This window comes from Athene noctua, chromosome 1, assembly GCF_965140245.1.
Source record: "Athene noctua chromosome 1, bAthNoc1.hap1.1, whole genome shotgun sequence".
NCBI classification, from domain to species: Eukaryota; Metazoa; Chordata; class Aves; order Strigiformes; family Strigidae; genus Athene; species Athene noctua.
The window spans coordinates 196,078,608-196,102,711 of NC_134037.1; the positions used below are offsets into that span (position 1 = coordinate 196,078,608).

Here is a 24,104-nt window from a genome sequence, read left to right on the forward strand (position 1 = left end):
TGTGCACTTCAAAAATGTCAGCTAGCCACATTCTTCAAATGGTGTACAGTAAACCAAATCTGATCTGATGCATCTGTTTGGCTTGTTGAATTAATGAGACGAATGACCTGTGAGCACTTTACACTTGGTATAAAAAGAAACAAATTCAAGAGTGGTGGCAGGAACTAGGACCAAACTTTCCTTATCCAGTTACACACAAAATAAGTATATTCCTAATTCTTCTTCCCACATCGGAAGATTCCTGTTGAAAGTGTGACATATTACTTTCCTCCTTTTGCTGTATACAACTGAATTCCACCTGGAAGGTATACTGGCATCATACATTGCATAGAATGGCCATATTTCTTACAGTTTGCTTTGGTAAGAGAGTTACCTGCCTTTGGATTGTTTCCTCTTGATTTTATTATCCTGCCAGCATGCTGTTGCTGACAGTTGCCTTTGCAGCAGACATGTAGCAGAAATTGTTCTAGAGCTAAGGGTATTACGTATTGCAATATAGAACAAAATTAAAGCATGCCCTAGTATGGAAGTTAAACTTCTGACTTTTGCAAAGATAAATGTCTTCTGAGTCGTCTTGACCTCCTTGCTTGCTGAGAAGAAAAATATTTTGAGTTTGAGTTTAGAGCCTATAAATGTATTTTTATTAGCTGCAGTCAGTTGGGTATTTTCACACAGTCCAGTTTTAGAGATAATTTCCCCAATGATTTCAGTTAGTTAGGAAACTTACGTTGTATCAGCAGGGCCTATCAGAGGATTGTCTAAACTCCACAGTTTCATGATGATTGGTTGCAAAAAGGGTTGTGTTTGTATGGCTCTTACATTGTTTCTTCAGACTGTGAAAGCATTTTATTTGTAAATATCTGATATATAAATACAATTAAACCACAATCACAATTTTGTTTTAAATGATTTTATTTTGAAAAATACAATGTGCAGTGTAATGTCAACTAACTGTAATACTGATACTGTCAATCAGAACTTGTACTTCACACAATGATCAGCTAGTCATGCAATAAAATATGTACCTGTTAGGAAGCACTCCCACTTCAACTGTTTTATCATTATCTCTTTATGGCACGGCACAAATCCTTGTACACTGAAACACCCTCTACATTCGCAGTCTTTCTACACACCTGACAGCACACACTAGTCACATAGCTTAAGAGCACTGAGGCGAGACCACAGCCTTACTGAAATTGAATGGTGTTTGCCATTGATTTCAGCAGGCTGAGGGTTTCACCCTGAATATCCATCTATGAACATATTGTGCGTGGCCATTGTAATCCTTGAACTATATCACTTGCTTGTAACTGGAATATTTAGTGGAAGGAAAAAAAAAAACCCACAACAAAAAGAGTATGCTCTGTCAATAATACCCAAGTGGTTTTACATCTCAGGTTCTGCATTAGTTTTGGTTAGCTGTAGAAATCTTAAACACCAACACTGCTACTAGAGATTTTGAAGTTTTTTTCCCTCCAGATTTGGAGAGTTTGAAGAAAAAGGTTGAGTAATGTTAATAGTACAGCGAAATACAGAGTGGCAAAGCTAGTTTTGAACATCTGTGTATTTCAGACTATATATTGCAAGCACGGCTTTCCTCCCCTCTCCCCACCTGTTATTTTGAGCTTTAAATATCCTTCCCACATTCAGGGCAAAGGATGTCATCCCTTTCCGTGAGGAAGCCGCGACCCACTAATGAGAGGGAGCACTTCTTACAGTTAAAGCAATCATTATGCCACTGCCGTTCTTCGAAGGAGATGTACTTGGTTCCTCCGAGTCCTGTTTGAAAACAAAAGCATTCTGTTACAAGAAAAGAATAGCACATCAGCCATCAGGTGATGCTATTGCAGACTCCCCCCATGGATTGCTATGGAGATCCAATATCCAGTAGTGAAAAAATGCCATTGTGACAAATCTATTTGTTGCTGTGTTAATTTTGCCACCCTTACTCTGTAGCAAGTTATATTTTCATCCTCAAATAGTTCTGTTGCTTTCAGATAAGTTGGTGAACTAGGCTGTTATCACTGGTGATAATGGCAGAAATTAACTTTCAAGGTACGGCACTACGATATACAGCAGAAGAAAAGGAAAGCAACTGCCCCTGAACAGAAGTCTGATAGGTTTTTTACAGAATGTTTTACGGTGTCTGAGTAAGTTAATTTTGTTTCGTAAAAATGCATTTTAGATCATTAAAAAAGAAGTTTGACAGGTTGTGTCATGACTTTGAATCATAGCTTTGAAGGAAGTGTGCCTTAAGAAAAGCAGGTTAGTAAACTGCAAAAAGCATTCAAGAGTTTGAGGCTATGGAGGTTATCATAAGGGGTATTGAAGTTGTACAGGAAAAAGAGAGAAAAGGAACAAATGTCTCTTAGTAGTAATTATCTCTTGCTTAACCTCAGAAGTGACAAGCAATTTGAATATGATGCATTGGAATGACTAGCTGGAAGTCAGTGGAAAGATTTAGTTGGGCATATCTTCTACCTGATGAGACGTTTTTTTGTTTTGTTTTCCCTTTAGTAGCACATTTTGAAAAAAAAAACAGCATATGACAGAGAGACTGCAATATTCAAGAGAGAAATGCCTCTTTCCCATGAACAGAAAATAGTACCTGTGGTGTTATGCACTAACTTTTCTAGGAGCTATGCAGTCAGGTGTATGTTAGTGAGAGACGGGCACAAGGGCAGAGCAATAACAAGAGAAAATGATCCAGATATAACTCAGATTTGCAGCCTTATACTGTATGGATGATGCTGTTAAGTGCTGATTACTTCATAGAAGATATTTTTATGCTAACTGTTTCATAGTAAAGCTCTAAGCCATCGCTTCTTTAAGTACTTTTGTATTGTAAAGCCGTGTGATTTCTCTGTTGCTGTCCTGAAAAGTCAGGGAAGAAATGCGCTGTGCTACAGCATCAGGTATAAGCCAGTTAGACACTTTTCTGTTGGTGAAGGGACTGTTGTTGCTGGGGCCAGTGATGCCTCTCATGAACCAAGTGAAGTGGTGTACAGAACATGCATATCCTACTACATGCATAGCTCTGTTACTCTGTGTCCACCATGTTCTATGAAAATCAGGTGAAAAGGAGGAAAATTCAATTTAAGGACCTCTTCCATTTCTTTTTGTTAGGCACTTGAAAGGCATCATAAGTATTTAATTTCACACATCTTGAGTTATATAGTGTCTGGAGTTTCTCAAGTTATTCAGAATGAATTATTGAACGATTTTGAATATTAGAAGCAGTTCATTAAAAAAAACCCCAAAATTTAAAGGCACCAGCCATGAGAGACCTACCACTGATTGGGTTTGTGCATCCAGCACATTTTTTGGCATAGAGGTTGCAGAAGCAGCTCAGGCAATATGCGAACTCATCCCTGGAGGTGAACCGTTGACCAGACAACTGCTTCTTGCATCCAGTACAAACGAAGCACTCCTTATGCCATGGCTGCTCCCGGTAAGTAACGCCTCCTGTAGTGATAGCCTGTTTTATGGAAAGTAAGACAGAAGGTGTTTTCTTGAGGGTGGCATGTTTGTATCTTGATTTGGTAGAGAGGAAGGGGGTTGAGGTTTTTGTGGGTGGGAGGAGGGAAGGAAGGCTTAACAGCAGTGAAATCGTCATTCTGGCTAGAGTTGACCTTGAAAAAATAACGCAAGTGATTTATTGTAGTTTCCTAATTTATACAAAGAAGACCAATGCTGAAAGTACTTTATATTCCATATATTGTATTAACTTACTCTCAATGGTCCTCTTTGTTTGTAAAGCTAGTCTTTGTATGCTGCTCTTCATATGCATGCACTAGGATGCGTCTCATCTCCTTCACCTGTCCCATTCTTCGTGGTAAAGAAACTACCTTACGTGTTTCAACCTCTCTGTTACTTTCCTTAGCAAAGAGTGTTTAAATTCAAATTTTAGATGAAGTCTTTGCTTTCTGCTTCTCTGGACTTGTTTGGGTTTGTTTTGTTTTGTTTTTTTCTCTTATAACAAGTTGTTGCCTACAAAAGCAGCTCTCCTGATGCTAGACAAACTGAACTTTTTTTATCCTTTAAGTATTCCTAAGAAGGCTGTAAAACTGGACAGTTTTAATTTTTCTTCCTTTCTTCCCTAAAGGGAGATTCCCTGAGAATCAGGCTTGTGTGTGATCATGCTACCTAATATGTGATTAATCTATGTCTTTGCCTCTTTCTCAAGTACTTTTGAGCCTCTTCTCAAATGTGGTTAAAATTGGACACTAGACAGTTTTTGAGATACAAAACTCCTAGAAGCTTCAGAAAATTGATGGATAGATAGGAGGTGGCGGAGGTAATTAGGTATACTCTAGTCAAAGGCTGAAAGAACAATTGAGCCTTTACCTGTTTTGTTTTGCCTGTGCAGCAGCAAAGATGCAGTCATTTCTGCCCAGCTTGTATGTCTGACCAGACTGAGCTTTGCTTGACTAGAAGGGCAAAAAAGCAGGTAGCACCCATGAAAGAAAGTGTGTAGTGTGGGCATAGGTGGTGGCTGGAAGTATGCAGAGGGTACAGGGAGACGAAGAGGCAACAGTGGCAGTGGGAAAGTGTGAAAAGTTGTAGTTTTGATTGTCTTTGCCTATGCATATATCTGTAGGAAACTGGGCTTTCTTAGTTCCATAAGTGATGAGACAATTCTTTTTAGGAAAGAATTCTAACATTCTTATCAGTGTCTGTGTACAGAATTTAAACAATTCGCAAATAAAAGGCCTTAGCCTAGAAAGTTGTACTTCTAAGCACATTGAGTTTACTAGTGTTCATTTCACGAACAGAATTTGCTCTGTGTAAAGCTTCTCTCCCTGTCTTGAATTTTATTAGAATAATAAAAAATTATCAGTGTTAGCTCATCTTCCTTGCAGTTGAAATGTTTAACTATATGGTATATTTTGGGTTGTATTGGAATGAGGTTATTCCACTACAGAGTTTTTATGTTGTTTTGTTTTTAAAAATGTGTTCTCTGTATGCTTTCAATGCAAAGGAATCTTCAACCCTGAGCAAAAGAATTCTCATTGTAGTAAATTCTGTGCCTAGTGCAGGATGGGAACTGAAATTATATCATCTCTTAAAATCAGTTGATTCTGAATCTTTTAATGCACATAGAAAAGTAAGATATTCTACCTACTTGGATGTAAAATGGGATTGAGTTCAATCCTTTAGGTTTTAGGCAAGTAAAATAAGAGCACTACCTTCTTGCATTGGACGCACTGCATGGCAAACTGCTTTTCATAGCAGGGTACGCAAAAGTTTTGATTGTCCTTAGGGATGAAACTCTTTGTCCCAATAGGCTGTTGGCAGCGGTAGCAGATAAAGCAGGTCTCGTGCCAGCTGTTGCCCTTGTATTCCATCTTCCGAGTACCTGTAATGAGACCAGAGCATCAGCTGAACTTCTGGCTGAGACAGATGCAATTTGTAGCTCTTGTTTGCCTGACAGCTGTCTGTCAGTCATTAAGCCGTGCAGCTGTGAGCTAGAAGCTATTTCATGTTCCTACCAGCTTTGCATGCTATTGGGTACCATTTTAAGTTTTTGGAGAGTGAGTGGTGGTTCTCCTATAAAGAAGAGAAAAATTTACTGCTGATTATCAAGACTTAGGACACCTTTTTTGTAGTATTATTAGAGTTAATAATAAATTTTAATGCACAGGAAGATTCTGGAGAATTGGTGAGACACCCATAAAAGCTGCTGTTAGTGCTGAGTGAAGGTAAGGCCATTGCTCGTTAAAGGTTGACTTTGTTCGTTCCAAGTCCCTTTTATTTCTTTTTCAGAGAGCTGAAAGATACCTGGTTAATTCCTGGCAAGCTGCTTGCCTCCCTTTCCCAATAAATTATAGTCACTGTCTGAGACAGAGGATTATTTCATATCTGCTCTGGGGCTTTGTTCCTGTCCTCGTTGAGGTTCACAGTAAATTTGCAATGGTTTTCATCTCTGCAACACCTACACTAAATGTTTTCCTGTCTCTTGATACTTTCAATAAGAAAGAAGCTTTCTGTCTGTCTTCTGTTGTATTTAAACTGTAGTTGCAACATGAAAGGAAGAAAAATCTTTAAACAATCCTTTACTGAGAAGCAGAAAAATGGTGTGGTAGTTAGGAGCTGAATGTACTTTTTGAGAATGAAGTTTTAGGGTATGGATACTGTACTTTGCTGATTCAGTCCACTGTATGACAGGTGGACTCAGCCCTTCCAGGAAATTGGAGATGCCCTATTATATGGACAAATTTCTTTGCACGCTATGTAATTTCCTATATACCAGTCTGAGGCAGAATATTTGATACTGGCCAGAAGGGAAGAAGAAACAAATGGTGCTTCTACAGTTCGGCATTACTCTTGAAGCCTGTAGCAGCAAACATGATGTCAAGTGCTTGGAATACTGACAAGCTGATTGTGTTGGCTCATGATGAACCACCACATTAACTCCTTTGAGGCTAACTCTCCCCACCCCCATTACTGCAGGGTGAAGTTTTACCATTTGTCCCTCCTAAGCATTAATTTCTCTTTGTTTACTAGTTGCATGTTTTTCTTCTTTTTTTTTTTTTTTTCAGTCTCATTAAATTCTGCCCAAAGGCATACTTCAGGATTTTTTTTTTTTTTTTTTAATAGAATTGACTTGCAAGGAGTGTAGTAAATGAACTGTTAATTATCTTTCTGCCTGATGCCTACATGCTTGAATATTTCGTATCCATTCAATTATTAATGGACACCTTTTAAGAATTATGCCCTCTCTGTGCTGGTAACTTTCTATATCATACCAAGGAGCAAATAAATCAGTCCTTGAAGGAATGATGTTCTGGAAAAAGGAGATGTTGATAATTTTTTTTTAATACTCTAGATTTTTATTTTCACATTTTTAGCTGTTCTTTCTTTGGGATTGTGTTGTCACTGGAACTCAAGGCAAGGGGAGCACTTTTTGTTAGCTGCTGGACTGAAGTCAGTGGGAGTTTAGTTTGCAGCAGGACTGAAAGATCAAGCTTGTAATTACTTTAGTACTTAACGGGCATGTCATGATAATGCTGCATTAAATCTAAATTGTACATTTAGTGGAGCAAAGGAAAGGGCAAGTGTAGCATTAACAGTCTGCATAAAGGGGATCCAGCCACTTGCTGGTTCTTTCAAAATAAATTATGCTTCAGTTGGTGATCATAGTGCTCTGGTGTAGCTCCTGTACTAATATGGTGTGCTGTGTAGGTAAAAAAATACATGCTGGGTGTACTGCTCTCGGAATGTGGTAACATCATGGCATCTTGAATAAGCGACCTGTTGGTGGTTGTAGAGCTTCATAAAAATTGATTTCTTCTGTTTCAGATTATAAGAAGGGATTATCTGGGTTGCTGAATCCAGCCTCCATTACTACTTATCAATCTATAGCTGGCATAATAGGCAAAAAGAGATCCATTCGGTAAATAAGCTCACTGGTCATGGGGGTGAATTTGATGAACAGTCTTAAAAATATATACATATAGGTAGGTTCAGCTTTAAAACTAGTACTGTCTGTTCCCAAACTTGTGAGTTGTTAATGCTCTATTAGTAAAGACAGGTGCACGTGGAATAATAGAAGGAGATGCCTGAACTCTATCATGAATAGATAGGGCCATCTGCTTTTAAATGTCATTGTTGTTTCCATTTGTATGTCCCATTTCATCATCAAGCCCTCATTTTTACACCTTAGGTGCACAGCGTTGTGGTTTGCAGCTTCTGTCTAAGATATGACCACTGTCAGAACCAGCCAAGGAAAAATTTTACTGGAAAAAGTGACTAGTAATCGTTATGGAGCACGTACATGGATTCTTCAAATTGCTTTTTAATATTTTATTTCTGGACCAATATTCCTTCCACATTAAGCCCTCAAATCATCACAGAATGCTCTTGCATTGACATGAGCAGATGAGGTTTTAGCAATCTATTACTATAATCTCATGTTTCATGTTGAAAAAGAAAATGGCTCTTTCCTGTTTCTTCATACCTTTGTGCTCAAGAAAGACCTTGGAGGCACTTTGACCAATTTTTCATTTTTATGGTAGAAGTTAAATTTATAGTAATTACATAAAAAAGCTAAATTGTGAATTAAGTAAGCTGTTAAATTTGTAAGCTGCTTCTGATCTTCAAGCAGTGGAAGCCAATCAAGACAGAGTACTGAGTTGGGATTGGACAGAAAGATCAATTTTAGTTGTCCAGCCATCAAAAACCTTTTCATGAATACTGCTGTAGAAAATTATAAATTTCAATAAAAATTCTAAATAGTAAATAAAAATAAATATATAATATAATATAATAAATAAATAAAATAAATAAAATAAATAGTAAAATACTAATTTTCAAGAGTAATCTGCTTCATGTGAATAACAGTTCTATCATGATCCATTATGAAAATTATGTGGAAATGACTTAGAATGCACCATCAACTGTGTTTTACAAATTTCACCATGACTTAGCAGAGATAGTCAAGGGAAAATGTTTGTCACAAATGTTGCTGAGTTTTGGCTTGATATTTAGCATAATCTTTTCTTAGTCTGAAAAGTGAGCATCCTAACCTGGCATAATAGTCTTCTTGCACTCATTACATTTGGAAGAGTATTCGTTGGAGTAGCAATCAGTACAAAGTAGATGTTCCTCTTTTGCAGCAAAAGGTTTGTCCACCAACGAATTCTTGCACTGGAAGCAGTGGAAGCAGGTTTCATGCCAGTGGCGGTCCTTGTAAGAGAGATCCTGTAGAAATCCAAAACCACAGAGTAAGCAGAATGAATAATTTGCACAACTGAAGGCTTAGTGAAGGCAAACATGACAAATCTGAACCACAGCCAGGAGCTGAGGATAATTTGCACAACTCAAGAAAACAAAATGTTCTGATGAAGGTTAACTATGATAACGAAGAACAGTGTATGACAACTATTGACCCTTTTTCAGTTCAAGGTAACCTTCATTTTTTGTATGTGGCAGAGGAAGACCTAGTTCTATTTATGTATTTCCTTGAGAATAAAGCCCCATTTTTGAGTCAGATTAAAACTTGTTAACCTGACAGGTGTAACAGACTTCCCCTATTTGTGTTAGCTATTGCTGGTTTCTAGGTCATTTCATAGCTGTTTGCTTCTGGACAGAAACCTTTTTCCCAGTTACTTTCTGGTGTTTATTCAGTTCAACAAATTTACACCAAGGGGGGAACTGGTCTGATCTGTTCCTTTTTTTTTTTTTTCACTGCAACTAATTTTTACTCAGTCTTATGTTTTGGTTTACCTATGCTTCAGATGTGTATCAGGCTGGAAGAGAGGAAACCATGTTGTACCTGCAGCCAGGGATCCAGAACATTCTGGCCATGGGCACCTAACTATTTAAAATACTCCCCACAGTGGTACTTTTATTATTTTAAAAAATGGGTCCTTCTAAAACTTGTGACCTAAAGGGATGGATTGTGCCTTTTAAAATTTAAATTAAGGTGGTTTAATTATGTAACACTTGAACAGTGTCTTAGGACTTCAAATAAAATGAAGCTTAGATCATTACAAGAAAAGTTGTCTACCCCAAAATATATAGGCTTTGGTTTGAGGTGGGAGTGTGAGGGGCTCATATTGGCTTGAATAGGGAGTATAAAAATTTAGCAGAAATAACTTCTCAGGTTCTAGCTCAAGATCCACTGTGTATTAATCACAAGCACTGAATTAATCTAGTTAGCTGAAGGAAAAGAATGAGTTGTAGACTACCACATTTTTTAATGGTGTAAATGGAAACATCACAAAGCGTTCAAACATAATCTGGCCTAAACTGCTCCATGTCAGTACAGTCACAGGTAACTCCCAAGTGTGCAATCTTAGCCCAGAGCAAACAAAAGATACTGTGGATTTAGGTTAACCTATAAAATAAAAGCACGTTACACCTGCAGGAGCCTTGTTCTCAGAAACAGCTAACAGGAAACACTGAAATAGTTTCACCTAGCTCAGTCGATATGTGATAACTTGTTAAACTATAGTAACTTCAGTCAGAATTTGACCATGTAATTAAGAATTTTTGTGTGGGCATCTGTGCTGCTCACCTAAATTTCTTAATTCACTGTGAGTAACAACTGGTACCCAATGTGTCTTTCATCTCTGAGATTGCACTCAGTGATAGAATGTCTAAGCCTCCTACTTTACAGCTTTCAGACAGTTGCTTATTCAGCTTGTCTATTCATTTCAGCTGACTCCTCTTGAAACAACACAAATTTCTGACTGTAAAATTTTAATCATTTTAATAGCAAAATGAAAAAACTATTCTTTAGAAGTTCTTTACATTTTATTTCCTCTTTAAATTAAGTTGAATAGCCTAAATCTGATCTCAGAGGGGAATAATATTTTCAACAGAAAAATAACAACATACAGCTGTTCTCCAAAATGTGAAATTTACCTGCTAGAAAGTAGAATGACAACAGATCAGTTTTTCTTTCTTTTGTAATAGGATTTATTAATATTTTTTATCTTTTTTTTTTTTTTTTTTTTTTTCCCCCCTGCTTGCTGCCTTTCTCCTCTTTCTGCAATATTCTGAAACCTATTTTTAATCTCCAAAATTCATGTGCTGGTAGCTGCTTTTGTTCTGCCTTCTTTTAATCAATAAAATTATACTCTGGAGAAGGTGTGTGCCTTTTAGAAGAGAAGTAATGAAGACAAGGATGAAGTGTCAGTGATGAAAGGTTTGATCCTTAGGTCAGTTATGTTGGCAGCTTGTATAGACAGTAGCTTGGTAGGTGAAAGTAGCAGATATTTCATGGCAAAGTGATGCGGTACAACTACAACCCAAAGTACCCAAGACACAGACTAACTTGAATATTTTTAGCTGCCTTGGATGATTATAACTGATATTCTCATCAAATGTAGAGGGAGTCTAAGATGTCTGGCTTTGACATGCCTGCAGCAGAATATTAGACTGATGACATGGGTATTGCTTTCTCTCTCTGAATCTGGCACATCTGAAGCAAGGAAGTCCAAGGTACTGATGAAACCGTTTTTGCATCATGACTGTTGTTATGTCAGTGTAGTAAAGTCACTGAAAATGAGGTTTGGTCTACTTCAGTGTGTTGCATATCTAACTGGAGCCTTTGGTTTGTACATAAGCTGTAGCTGTATTAATCTGGAACAGATTTTACACTGGAGAAGTTGTATATGCAAAACTGACTTCAAGCTTGTCTGACTGCCATGCTGGTCCTCATGAAAGAGAATTAAGTTTACTCTAGGCATGTGAACTCTAGGTTCTGCTAGCTGATTGTAACCCAAGTAAACCCGTTCCAGCAGAAGGTACAAGTGATATACAACTAATTCCTATTTGAATTTCCAGGAAGAACTAATAAAATTGCTATGGTGGACTCAGAACTGGAGTGTATCGTGAAAATAATTGAGGAGCATGCCTTCTCACCTGCTTTATACAGCTCAAGGAAAATGGGTCCCTGGTGCGACATATTTTAACTATAGCTTTTAATTCAGCCTCCTGTGTTGACTAAAAGAAATACAGAGAACGACTCTTTGCCATCAGCCTGTACATCTATCTATGAAAACTGGCATCCACGTGCTCTTGTTAGATAAAGCACACATAAACACAGACAAGAGACTTGTTAGATAAAGCACAGATGAGACCGAAGAATTACCATAGATTGACATTTGATAAGTGGAATGGTGTTTACATACATACATAGAGATGCATGTGCACAGATGCTCCTGGACATGGTCTGTCCTGTATTTCAGGACAGCTTCAGCTGTTTTGCAGCTGAAGTGCAGAGAGCACCAGAGCAGTTCTGAATGTGCTACTAGTGAAAAGAGAAGGGGAGGAGAGCAATGCCTGTGTCTGCAGAGCTGCAATAAATACTGCAGCAGAATTTGCTGTGGGAAATATTTAACACTTCATTCAGTTAGATTTCTTCTGAACATGAAAAATAATCCTTCCCTTATCTGGTTTCATCTGAAGATAAAAAATAACCAAATGAGCATTCCTTGAAACTACTCAAATTTGAATAGGCACTTTTCTCAGCCTCAGCTGAAAATTTCTGCTCAGTGTTCCTTGGGACAACCATATGAATGACTGATGTCTCTCAAACAGACATCAGAGAGCGGGCCAAGTGGAGGTCCTTTGTACACACTCAGATGACTAAGAATGTGGTGCAAGGAAAACTTGATGCAGATCCTATTTGTATCCAAAATGTATTTTTAGAGTCATTCTATGCAAAATAGGTCTGAAACTTAGGGTTTTGAAAAGCCATTATGTGCTTTTCAAGAAAATTTTCATGATGTCACCCCCAAAGAAAACTTTTGTCAAGGCAACTGTTTTCAACATTGGCAAGACCATGTTTTATAGGTGATCCATAGTTTTGTGTAGTTGGATCCAGCATGGTTTATTCGGTCTCTAGGATGGGACTGCAGGTGACTATTATTTTAAACTAGGAAAGGGGGTTTTTTAAACTAGAAGACCCCCAAGACTAGAATTACCATCTGACTTGGTGAAGCATAGACTTCTCATATCCTGCAACTATATTATCTTCTACTCTGGCTTTATAAGTCTAAGAAAACTTTAGCCATTATTGCAATGCTCTTTTCAGAAGGTTGATCAGAGGAAATGGCAAAATGCTCTACAGATTTTAGCCATTCACACCCTGTAGGGAAGCACTTAAGTATGTTAGGTTGGCACATACCTATATCAAAAACATGTTTAGAAAAGGTAAAATTAAGTGATAATGTGCAGAACTCAGTCCCTTAGGGGTGTAAGAGATTAATGTATCTGCCTCTTTTACAATTCCACTTCACAAAAACTAGTCTGACATTCAGTAATGCACTGAAAAAGTGCTGCAACTCAGGACAGGATTTAAACATTAAAAACCAAATTTTTTCTCCCTTTCCTGATCCAAATTACTAGAGGCTTTATTTTTTCTTTAGTTTATCTGTAAGTATAACCATTTTGATTAATTTTTGGCCTGTGTCATGACACAGTGGCTTTATCTCATGATCCATTTGCAATTTCATTCTCACATTTTGCAGAGAGGGTTTTCACGCCCTCCTGCTTGCCAACACCAACTTGTGGAGTGCATTAAACACTGGATTACTGTAGTTATTTCCTCTGTTTATGATGGTTCCTGTGCCATAGGGCCTGCAAGGAAACTTAAAAAACCCCAAATCAACCAAAAGTCATATTTCAGCAGCAAAGCGAATGAAAACATAATGGATGGATTTCCAGAAAAAAGCGTGAAACTATAGGTGTGGTGAGCATTCACCAGGGATGGAGGTGGTGAAATGCCAATTATTTCATAAAGAGTAAATTTCTGCTAGAACCTGTTGGCATATGGATAATGTATAATAACTACAAAAGAAATGGCATCATGTTTTCCTGCTGCTTGCCAGTGCCTCCTACCACTCTGTATAGGAAGCCTTTAATCTGTCTGTCAAAGTTTCATAAACATCAGCTAGAATTTACAGTTAAATAAATGGCCTAATTCCAAAGGTGTCATTCAGACACATGTTGTCATTCAAGGGTTTTTTGGGTGGGAAAAAAGACATTTGCAATAAAAAAACAACTTAGTTATTACTTAGTTACATTCACTGTTACCTGTAAGTTACCATAGAATGAGAGTCAAGCAAATTCTCCCCTGATTTGAATTCAATGAAATCTTCTCTTCAGGATAGTTGTTGTGGGCTCTCTGTGCCATAGCTAAAACAAGGTAAAAAATCTGGCATTGGTTTGATCCTCTCAGAGCCCAGTGCTGCCAAAGTTGAAGTATTACCAGTGTTTGAGCAGGCTTAAATTCAACTCAGGTGAGTCAAGGCTATGCACCAGTGCTGATACACTGCAATAGGTATCAGAGGCAGAGAGCTGGCTGTCATCTTGTCAACACCTGTTTTACTTTGCTGTAACCCTTTCAGCTATAGGAGGGTTGCTTTTAATTATGAGGACTGGTAGGAGGGAAATTAAGAGCATCCCAACTGCAGCTGGGTTCTCAGTTTAACTGTTCTCATTGTAGAGAAACAACAGTGGCCAATACGGGATTTGACAAGGAGGACCTGAGGTGAGAGCTACATGGAACTTTTCGGGTTGTAATGTTGATGTGAGGGTGGGTGCCTCTGCCAAGTGCAGAGGCCTGGATGTGTCCCTTTCTGATAACATTGTCACTAGGTTCCAAATTTTACAGCTGTATAAAGGCTGTGTCAGAACATATAAAGAAATATGGAGACCATTTTGTACATGCAGTAAAGAGAATCACATAATCACCGAATTGTCTAGGTTGGAAAAGACCTTGAAGATCATCCAGTCCAACCATTAACCCAACATTGACAGTTCCCAACTACTTACTGGTTTGATTCCCAAACACAGTACATTTTATCTTTTTGTTCAGGGGAAAATGCAAATGAAATGTGTAAAAAGATACATATAAATACACATACATTTATGTCTGTGTATGTATATATGTGTGCATATTTCTTGTTTATATACAGAATCACAGAATCATCTAGGTTGGAAAAGACCTTGAAGATCATCCAGTCCAACTGTTAACTTAGCACTGAAAGTTCCCAACTACACCATATCCCTCAGTGCTATGTCAACCCTACTCTTAAACACCTCCAGGGATGGGGACTCCACCACCTCCCTGGGCAGCCCATTCCAACGCCCAACAACCCGTTCTGTAAAGAAATGCTTCCTTATATCTAGTTTAAACCTTCGCTGTCGCAGCTTGAGGCCATTACCTCTTCTCCTATTGCTTACTATTTGGTTAAAGAGACTCATCCCCAGCTCTCTGCAACCTCCCTTCAGGTAGCTGTAGAGGGCGATGAGGTCTCCCCTCAGCCTCCTCTTCTCCAGACTAAACACCCCCAGTTCCCTCAGCCGCTCCTCATACGACCTGTGCTCCAGACCCTGCACCAGCTCCGTTGCCCTTCTCTGGACACGCTCGAGTCATTCAATGTCCTTTTTGTAGTGAGGGGCCCAAAACTGAACACAGGAATCGAGGTGCGGCCTCACCAGTGCCGAGTACAGGGGTCAGATCCCTTCCCTGTCCCTGCTGGCCACGCTATTGCTGACACAAGCCAGGATGCCATTGGCCTTCTTGGCCACCTGGGCACACTGCTGGCTCCTGTTCAGCCGGCTGTCAGTCAACCCCCCCAGGTCCCTCTCTGACTGGCAGCTCTCCAGCCACTCCTCCCCAGGCCTGTAGCGCTGCTGGGGGTTGTTGTGGCCCAAGGGCAGACCCCGGCATTTGGCCTTATTGAAACTCCTCCAGTTGGCCTCAGCCCATGACTCCAGCCTGTCCAGGTCTCTCTGCAGAGCCTCCCTACCCTCGAGCACATCAACACTCCCACCCAACTGGGTGTCATCTGCAAACTGACTGAGGGTGCACTCGATCCCCTCGTCTAGATCATCAATAAAGATGTTAAACAGGAGTGGCCCCAAAACAGAGCCCTGGGGGACACCACTCGTGACCCGCCGCCAACTGGATTTAACTCCTCTCACCACAACTCTCTGGGCCCGGCCATCCAGCCAGTTTTTTACCCAGCAAAGCGTGTGCTCATCCAAGCCTTGAGCAGCCAGTTTTGCCAGGACAATGCTGTGGGAAACGGTGTCAAAGGCCTTGCTAAAGTCAAGGTAAACAACATCCACAGCCTTTCCCTCATCCAATAAGGTGACCTCACCCTGTCATAGAAGGAGATCAGGTTTGTCAGGCAGGACCTGCCTTTCATAAACCCATGCTGACTGGGCCTGAGCATCTGGTTGTCCCACATGTGTTGTGTGATGGTGCTCGGGATGAGCTGCTCCATCAGCTTCCCGGGCACCGAAGTCAAGCTGACAGGCCTGTAATTTCCTGGATCATCCTTTTGACCCTTCTTATAGATGGGTGTCACATTGGCCAATTTCTAATCTGTTGGGACCTCCCTGGTCAGCCAGGACTGCTGGGAAATGATGGAAAGGGGCTTGGCGAGCACCCCAGCCAGCTCCTTCAGCACCCTCGGGTGTTCCCATCTGGTCCCATAGACTTGTGGGTGTCTGTGTGATGCAGCAGGTCACTGACTGTCTCCTGAAATGCAGCAGGGGTCGTTCTCCTAGTCTCTGTCTTCTGGCTGGATTCCCTCAATACCTATGTATATATACAGTTTAATGAGGAGCAGAAGCACGAGTTTTTGTGACTTTGTGTTCCATGGCTGAATTATGCTCAGTGATACAGTGCACAAGCTTTGACTGAAACTTATCTTGTGGCTGAGGCACTTATAAGGACTCTCTCAGATGTATTCTCTAGCATCTATAACTGCATTGAAAAACTGCCCTAAGTTTTCCTCTCAGTGGAACATTAATAGGATCTCTTTCTCTACCCAACCACATGTTGTTTTCAGAAAACTTGTAGGAATTTAAGTTTGCAGTTTTATCCATCTGTCCAAATTTGGTTAAAATTGGTCAACAAGTTCAAAAACTACAACATAAAGCATGGACAGGCAGAAACAGCAGTAACAGAAATGGAAAAGGACATGTTTGTTTCTGGTACACTTTATAGCTCTTTAAGAAATCTCTGTTTACTGTCTTACAGATGTGTTTTCCACATGTAGTTCTTGTTCTTTATATATAAAAAATATTCTTACATTGCAGACAATTAGGGGCTTTTTCTATCTGTTATTAGAGTGTGTATTGCTTAAAAGTACAGAAGAGCAATATATCGGTTAACATCCACACTCCCTAAATCCATAAATCTGGGTTGAAAAGTTGAGCCTGATTAATTCCTGAATACTTTGTCCGAGATTTGTTGAAGCCAGTCCAAGTTTTTAAATTCTTGAATATCAACACATGGAAATATCTTCTCAGGGGATTAGAAAGAGACCTTAAAACAAAAGCACATTCTGGAATGGGGCAGAAATATTTTGCGTTTTCAGGTCAGGCCAGCTGTATCTCTTCTCTAATCTGAATATTTATGAGCTGTAGGAAAGCTGGCAGTTTTATACCCTCTTACAGATTATTGCCAGTTCCCTGTCATGAGAGTGAAACATTCTCACCTTTTTAAGGCTTCTGAAAGGGGCTTTCCTTCTGATTTGCCAGTAGGATGGGATAGATCAGTTTGGAAGATATGAGATATTTCTTTTTCCCAGTCTGAGAAAGCATATGTTTTTATATCTCTGAACTAGTGATAGAGTGGTAGTATCAGTAATAGGAACTAGCTGGTGCCTCTAGAGGAATGGACCATCAGTGTAGGAAATCAAACGTCAGACCTCCTCAAAGCAGTTAAGAATCCCATGGCCGTGCAATGCAAATCACTGTTCTAGTCCAAACGCTGTCAATGAAACTCTTGACCAACTTTGAACAGGTCAATTTTTTGCAAAGGATGAAGTCTATTGGATGAAGTACATCTGTAGCAGTCCAACAGACACTTCACTGGGTGACTGAAATATCATCTGTCTTCATTCAGTAAAAGTGAAACGGGCATGAACTCCAGTTGTTTTGGTTAATTTAAAAGAAATGCAGGTGGTCACACATTATTTGTATCAGGTAGATGTTTCCATGTGGTACAGCAGTGCGTAGCTCAAACAAGCAAAATCTCTGCTCTTTCCTTTGCAACCTTTAGTTAGACTCTGCTATCATCATTCTCTATTTTAAAAGCTAATTATTCTCTGCTCTGATTTACTACTTGGGTTAGCATTAGACAGATTTTTATGGTCCATGAGTTGGCAGATTTTCTTGAGTGTGTCTTGTTTCTTGATGACTACTGAGTTCTTGTCACTGCAAAGCCAGCAGTGTCTTACCTTCTTCTGACCTAAATGTAGGCAAGATTGGCTTCTGCCACCTTTTCAGATCCCAGCTGACTCCAAGGACCGTTGGGCTCTTCTAATGAGTTAGAGATTCTTTCTAACATCAGATCATCTTTTGTAAGATCCCACCTGGAGTACTGTGTTCAACTCTGGGACCCCAATATAGGTAGGATATGGACCTACTTGAGTGGTTCCAGAGGAGGGTTGTAAAGATGATCAGGGAATTGGAGCACCAACCGGTGAGGAAAATCTGAGAGAGTTGGGGTTGTTCAGCCTGGAGAAGAGAATGTTCCAGGGAGACCTTATAGCAGCCTTTCAGTACTTAAAGGAGGCCGACAGGAAAGATGGGGAGGGATTTTTATCAGGGAATGTAGTGATAGGATGAGGCATAATGGTTTTAAACTGAAAGAGGGTGGATTTAGATTAGATATAAGGAAGAAATTATTTGCTATGAGGGCAGTGAGACACTGGAACAAGTTGCCCAGAGAAGCTGTGGCTGCCCCCTCCCTGGCAGTGTTCCAGGCCAGGTTGGACGGGGCTTTGAGTAACCTGATCTAGTGGAAGGTGTCCCTGCCCATGGCAGGGGGAATGGAACTAGGTGATCTTTAAAGTCCCTTTCAACCCAGATCATTCTGTGATTCTATGCCTTATGGGAAGAGAGGGTTGTTCTTCCATTTCTATTAACAAGCTTGGTAAAAGAGGATTTGCCAAATTAAGTGGTGAAAAGCAGATACAGGAGTCCAGAAAACATGATGTCCTACCAAAAGAAACCCCTAGGTAACCATTACACTGGACTCCTGTATCCTTCCGGATGATAGTACCATGTCTCAGAGCTATGCATCCAGGCAAATCTTTCAAGATTTCTGTAACAAGACACAAATCTGGCATACCTTGCAGTCAGCACCAATAGGTTTTTTGCATTCTTCGCAGGTGTTGGAATAAAGATTTTCATAGCATTTCACACAGTAGGGGCTGTCCTCCCTCAGGATGTACTTCTTACCAAAGAGGGACTCTTTGCAGTAGTGGCAGTCAAAGCGTTCAGTCATGTTGGTGTCTGGAGCCCAGCTATCCTATCAAAAGACAGAAATAGGCACATGTCAGACTGAGCTACAATTGACCCAATCCCCCGAGAATGGTTTATCAATTCTGGTTTATCACATTGTATCACAATATTAATTCAACTTTCAGTCAGATAAATCAACACAATAGGAAGAAACTGAACTATAAACTTTGCAGTGCTGGGTAAGGACAGTAGCCCATCTACTTTAGCCATCCACTGACCTGTCTTTGATCAGAGCTAGTGTCGGAGATAAGAGAGAGGAGTAAATCCTGAGTTTAAAGAATTTACATGGGATTTGTGAATGGGTTTTGACCAATAGGTCCAAAGCAAGAAGCTGTCTCTGTTGGGGATAGAGGGATCCAAGTACTCTGATACAGTACATTGATGATCTGGCTAATCTTCAGCAGGAGCAACGTCTCCTTCATAAAGAAAGATGAAGGTTTTCATTGCTGGTAAACTTCAGTCATGCACAGGCTATTGGGCATCACTGTTATGTGCTTCTGCTCCTTCCTTTTCTATAATCTCAGTGAGCCAATGTCTGGCAATCATTGCCCTGCAGTGAGACTCCAACCCTCCATCTCCACTTGTGCATGGGATTACAGGCACTGTTAACAGCAGGAGATGTGTGTCAATGATTGTGTATCTGCTTCTTCTCTGATGCAGCTGAATGAGTTATCCAGCAGCTGAGGCGTACTGGCACACAAACGAGAGCTAACTACCCTGGTTCAGGCAAATGTCAAACAATGATTATGGTTGGGGGGAAGCAAGTAGAAGGAACTGCAAATGATGTTTCAGCTTGTCTGAATTAGGGACAACTGCTGTTTACTCCTGAAGTCTTGTTATGTCTTTAGCACTTTCTGGATGCACACATAAGCAACGATGACACAAATGCCTTTGATTACTTCCATGAATGTTCATTATTGCCTGGGACAGTTTATTTTAGGTTTCATTGGAGTCATCATCTTCTTTCTTAACCTGAGGCTTGCAGTGTGTGTTGCACCTGAAATCTGTTTGGAAGTTACCGCTAGAGCAGGGCATAGCTGCCTGATTAGGAAGGGGAATTTCCCAGGCGGAAAGCACGTTCAACCTGGACTGCACGATCTTCACTGCCTGCCAGGCCTGATCTCCTCTTTAAGCCACATTTGATCTATAAAGCCTTAAATGTTTTGGGTACTAATGGCTTAAGTGGCTACCTCTGTCTTTCACACAAAAGTGACATTTACAGCAGTTGCAGTTCTTTTGCCAACTTCAGCTCTCAGTTTTGAAAAAAAAGGTTGTTACTTGCTTAGTGTTCTTGGCAGAGGTTGCTTGATTCTGGAGTTTGTCCTCTCCTTCTGGTGGTGGGAGTCACCCTTAGGGGATTCTGAAATCCCGAGTTCTCCTCCAGGATTTCAGTTTTTATTATTACCTTTTACTCCTCATAGCTGGGGTTTGATTAAAGTTTTAGGGCAAAGTTTGTTTTGATGGCTAGAAAACTTTTTTCTTCATGCTCTCTCAACTGCTGTATTGTGTGGTGACTAGCACAGGCTAAGGGGTGAGTGCTTTTATATGTGTGTAAAGTAGGTAAGTGATGTCTCAGCTGCTCAGAAGTCTTTCAAACTCCTAGTAACTACTAAAGAAGAAAGACGAACTACTCCAAAACCTGTTTGGAAGAAAAATACCTACAGCTAGTCATCTGTGCTATGGACAACCCAGAAGGAATAGCAATCCAGCTGTTTTGACCCTCCGTATGCTCTAGGAACTAATTAACTTTCTTATCCCACAGGAGAGCTAGAAGTATGTTAGGTTAGGTGCTCTTGGTCCTTAAGGAGTAGGGACAATCATAGGGACTGATAATAAAAAGAAAGTCAGAAGACCTATGCTGGAGAGAGGAATGTAATGACTACCCAGAGCTCCCCTGCAGCCCATCTCCAACAGCAGTGACTAGCAATGAAAGTGTAAGGGAGGAGAACGGCACCAGTACAGAGTGAACTTTCCCTAATAACCACTTCCAGCAAGTCAGTCTGCTCCTGAAGCAGAGGTGCAGTCTTTACCACATTTACAAAGTGATTGTAGATTTATTTTCCCCTCCATTTTGAGCCTCTTTATAGCCCCAACCTACTTAATACATTTGTACTTCTCATGAGAGAACTAGGGAGGACTTAATTTCCTTCAAGCAAAAGAATGGAGTCAGACCAGTATAAACTGGTGCATACATGTATGACCGACTCTGAGAGGAGCGATAGCTGTGTTTAGGACAGAAATCTGTACTTTTTACCAGACTTTATTAGGTAATTTTTCCAAATGATAGGATTTGGTTGAACAGTTAATTTGCATTATTACTAAGTTACAGTGTGAGCAGGAACTATTCGTGTACTTGCATGTTTCACCTTTCTTCAGAATTATTTCTTTCTAGCCCTGAATTAGAAGTAGATGTGTGATACCAAAGAGTGAAAAACTTCTCTGCAGTCAAGATGTGTAAAAGCAAAAAACATATAATGTGATTCCTTTACAGTTTTATACCATTTCTGTCCTTCATCCAAAGTTGCTAAATGTGAAATATAGAAGTGGTTTGTGACAGGGAGAAGGACTCGGAGGTGGATGTTCCAGTCTCCTGGTCACAGGAGGTTTCTTCTTGAGTGTTGTATTATTTTCTGGGTGCTTTTCACTGGAGCAGAGGCAAGTATAATTTAATAGAATAGTCACTGCAGTAATTTTTAGAAAATTCAATTTTTCTCCCTATCCTGACAGGGATCTAGTTTTGTTAGATGTGCTCTAAGATTGTCACAGTGGATTGTCCCCCTTGGCCTGTGCAGGGACAGGCAGACCTGATTTCTATGTCTCAAAGAGATATGGGGGTGAACTTTGCTCTGTGAAGACACTGAAGGGGCAGCTGTGGATGGGGATCAAGACATAACTCCAGAGATCTGAGAATTTAAAAGACAAGAAAGGAAAGTTTCCAAGATCTGCGTTTTGGTTTTAGTTACATGAATCTTTTATTGGATCTGGCACTAATTTCAGATCCAATATCTCTTAAAGTTAGGTTCATGTGGTTTCATTCAGAAAGCTGGAATTCAGAGTGAAGCATCCCAAATTCCAGTCTGTTTAGATCTGGGCCTTGGATTGGATCTCACGATCTACTATGTGATGGTTTGAGGATATTTAACAGGTTATTTTCTTCTCTGGAAAGAATAAATTAAATGTAAAGTAATCACGGGACCTGTCTACCAAGGAATTAGCGGTAATGTCAAACAAATAATTTCACTGTTATCTTACAAACAAGAAATGTGAAATAATACCAAGCAATGTTTTTGCCTGTTACGTGGTGCACATGGTCCTCTACCTTGCCAGTCCATTGGTTCCTGTCATATACAAAAATCGTGCTTAGCTTAGTACAGTTTTTATGCACTGCTTTAGGCTTTATGGAAAAAACAAAAGATTTTCACAGTTGTGAATGGACACAAATTGCAGTTCAACCTCCTTGCCATTGATCTATTTCTTCCTCTTGTGTTTGATACTTATTGACTGTAAAGCTTTGTGGTCCAGAAGCTCATCTTTATTATACCTCTTTGTGGTATAACGAGATCTTCAGATTTTATTGCAGTAGTCACTTTATACTTACGATTTTTCAGATTGCTCTCAACATTATCCTGAAGGAGGAATTGATTTTTCTGCCATGCAGTTTCCCTCCTACAACATTAGACATAACAAGTACATCTCCAAAAGGAAAAGAGCTTCCCACTGCATGCCCAGAAGAGAAGTTACAGCTTATGCCAAATGTTAGCACTACCCACATTGTGTCTTCCAGGAAGTAAGAATTGGCATGAAAATTACCAAAGTCAGTAGGCTGACTTAAAAACTATACTTCTTTCCTCTTCTTCCCCTGTTTTCTGAGTCTCGTTTTACTAGCAGTAATTGTTAAAGTTATCATATTATCTCATAAAAATTAGGGGTCATAATGTCATTAAGAAATCATCCAGTGTTTCCCCATCCCATGACCCTATTGACTACTGGAAAAGGGGACTAGCTGCCCCAGACCTTGCCTGCTTTTTCAACTATGTCTGCACACCTAGTAAGAGATGTTCTGTGCATCTCTTATTTCAAACCCTCTTAGGAGGCGTCGAACACTGAGAGGTACAGATGCATGTGCACAGGAGAGAGAAAGAAGTCAAGGGAAAGTGTCTAAAAACTGTAGGAGTTGTTTAGTTTATTCAGTGAAGTGAAGCTCTAATCTCTTGTCATAACAGTATCTGGAGACACAGAATTAAACACCCATAGATGCCAGTGGGGGACTTGCTATTAACCTCAGTGAGGTTAATAGGGCCAGGTGTCTACCTGTGCCCCTGGAGCAGGATGTTCTGTTGCCACCTGCGCAGGAAACCAAAGGTCTTCCGAGACACCCATCTTCCTCCAAGATATACACATGTCTCTCCCACCTGATTTCTTTTCCAGAAGAACTGTACACATGGAGAATTCTCTATCTGTTTATTATCCTTCCCTTGAGAAAGGAAGATTTGTGTCTGGCAACTGCAGTGACATAAGCCATGCAGGTCTAGAGCATTTGGAAACAATTTATGTTAATGTTCCAAAGGTTAAATGCAAAGATTTATGATATCCTTTGCAACAGAGAACTAGCAGTTCAAACTATGCTGGTCTTCCTGGCAAGAGGTGATTATTTTCCTGTAACTTAGCAGCTATTGCCACATTCATTATCTATCATCTCATTGCAGCAACCGCAAGCCACCTAAGAGCTAATCATTTTTCCAAACCAGGCCATAATGCCGTGCAAGGGGAGAGGGAGGAAAGCTAATTTTATTTCTTTTTAATTTACTTTAGGAAAAGAAGAAAATGACCATTTGCCAGCATCACTGACAAGAGGGGAAGAAGAAAGTTACTTTTCAGAATCCACCTGAACTTCAGCGTGTGCAAGTTAGCTGGTGTGGATGGACACTATGGACACCCAAAGCAGTCTTGTGTGTTTAGATTAACTAAAACCCATTAAGGGGTGGTAGTCCACTTTTTTTTTTTTTTTTTTTTTTTTAATGTTCTGCTTCATGGGATGAGTGCCTGCAGACACTGTTATGACAGAGCAGAGGGAGAGCAACGGGAACCTGAGTGCTTGAAGGTCTTGCTGGACATAGGGTGGGTATTGACTCTTGGAGCTGCTTGCATCTCTGACCCTCCTGCAGTGGGCTCCTGGCCATGGGGAGCCAAGCCAGATGATGCAGAACAGCCGAGCCTCCCTCCATGGGCCACAGAGGGACATTCACTTCCTTATGCTAAAGATGGCCAATGCAAAAGCTAACCAGGTGCTAAGAGGCAGGTGATACTCAGCTCATGCTGCA

General features: G+C 40.1%; 1 protein-coding gene across 3 annotated transcripts in view; it reads right to left on the reverse strand.

Annotated features, from left to right (window-relative positions):
* Positions 1-894: 894 nt before the first annotated feature.
* The window catches only part of FHL2 (four and a half LIM domains 2), a 66,615-nt gene continuing 43,405 nt past the window's right edge, over positions 895-24,104 (reverse strand). For all 3 annotated transcript variants that reach the window (XM_074909273.1, XM_074909263.1, XM_074909283.1), the window contains exons 2-6: positions 18,611-18,790; positions 8,529-8,703; positions 5,190-5,359; positions 3,292-3,478; positions 895-1,779 (exon numbers count right to left, since the gene is read on the reverse strand). In XM_074909273.1, coding sequence (XP_074765374.1) covers positions 1,628-1,779; positions 3,292-3,478; positions 5,190-5,359; positions 8,529-8,703; positions 18,611-18,766 — 840 coding nt within the window. In that variant the 5' untranslated portion in view covers positions 18,767-18,790 and the 3' untranslated portion in view covers positions 895-1,627. The remainder of the gene's footprint in view (positions 1,780-3,291; positions 3,479-5,189; positions 5,360-8,528; positions 8,704-18,610; positions 18,791-24,104) is intronic.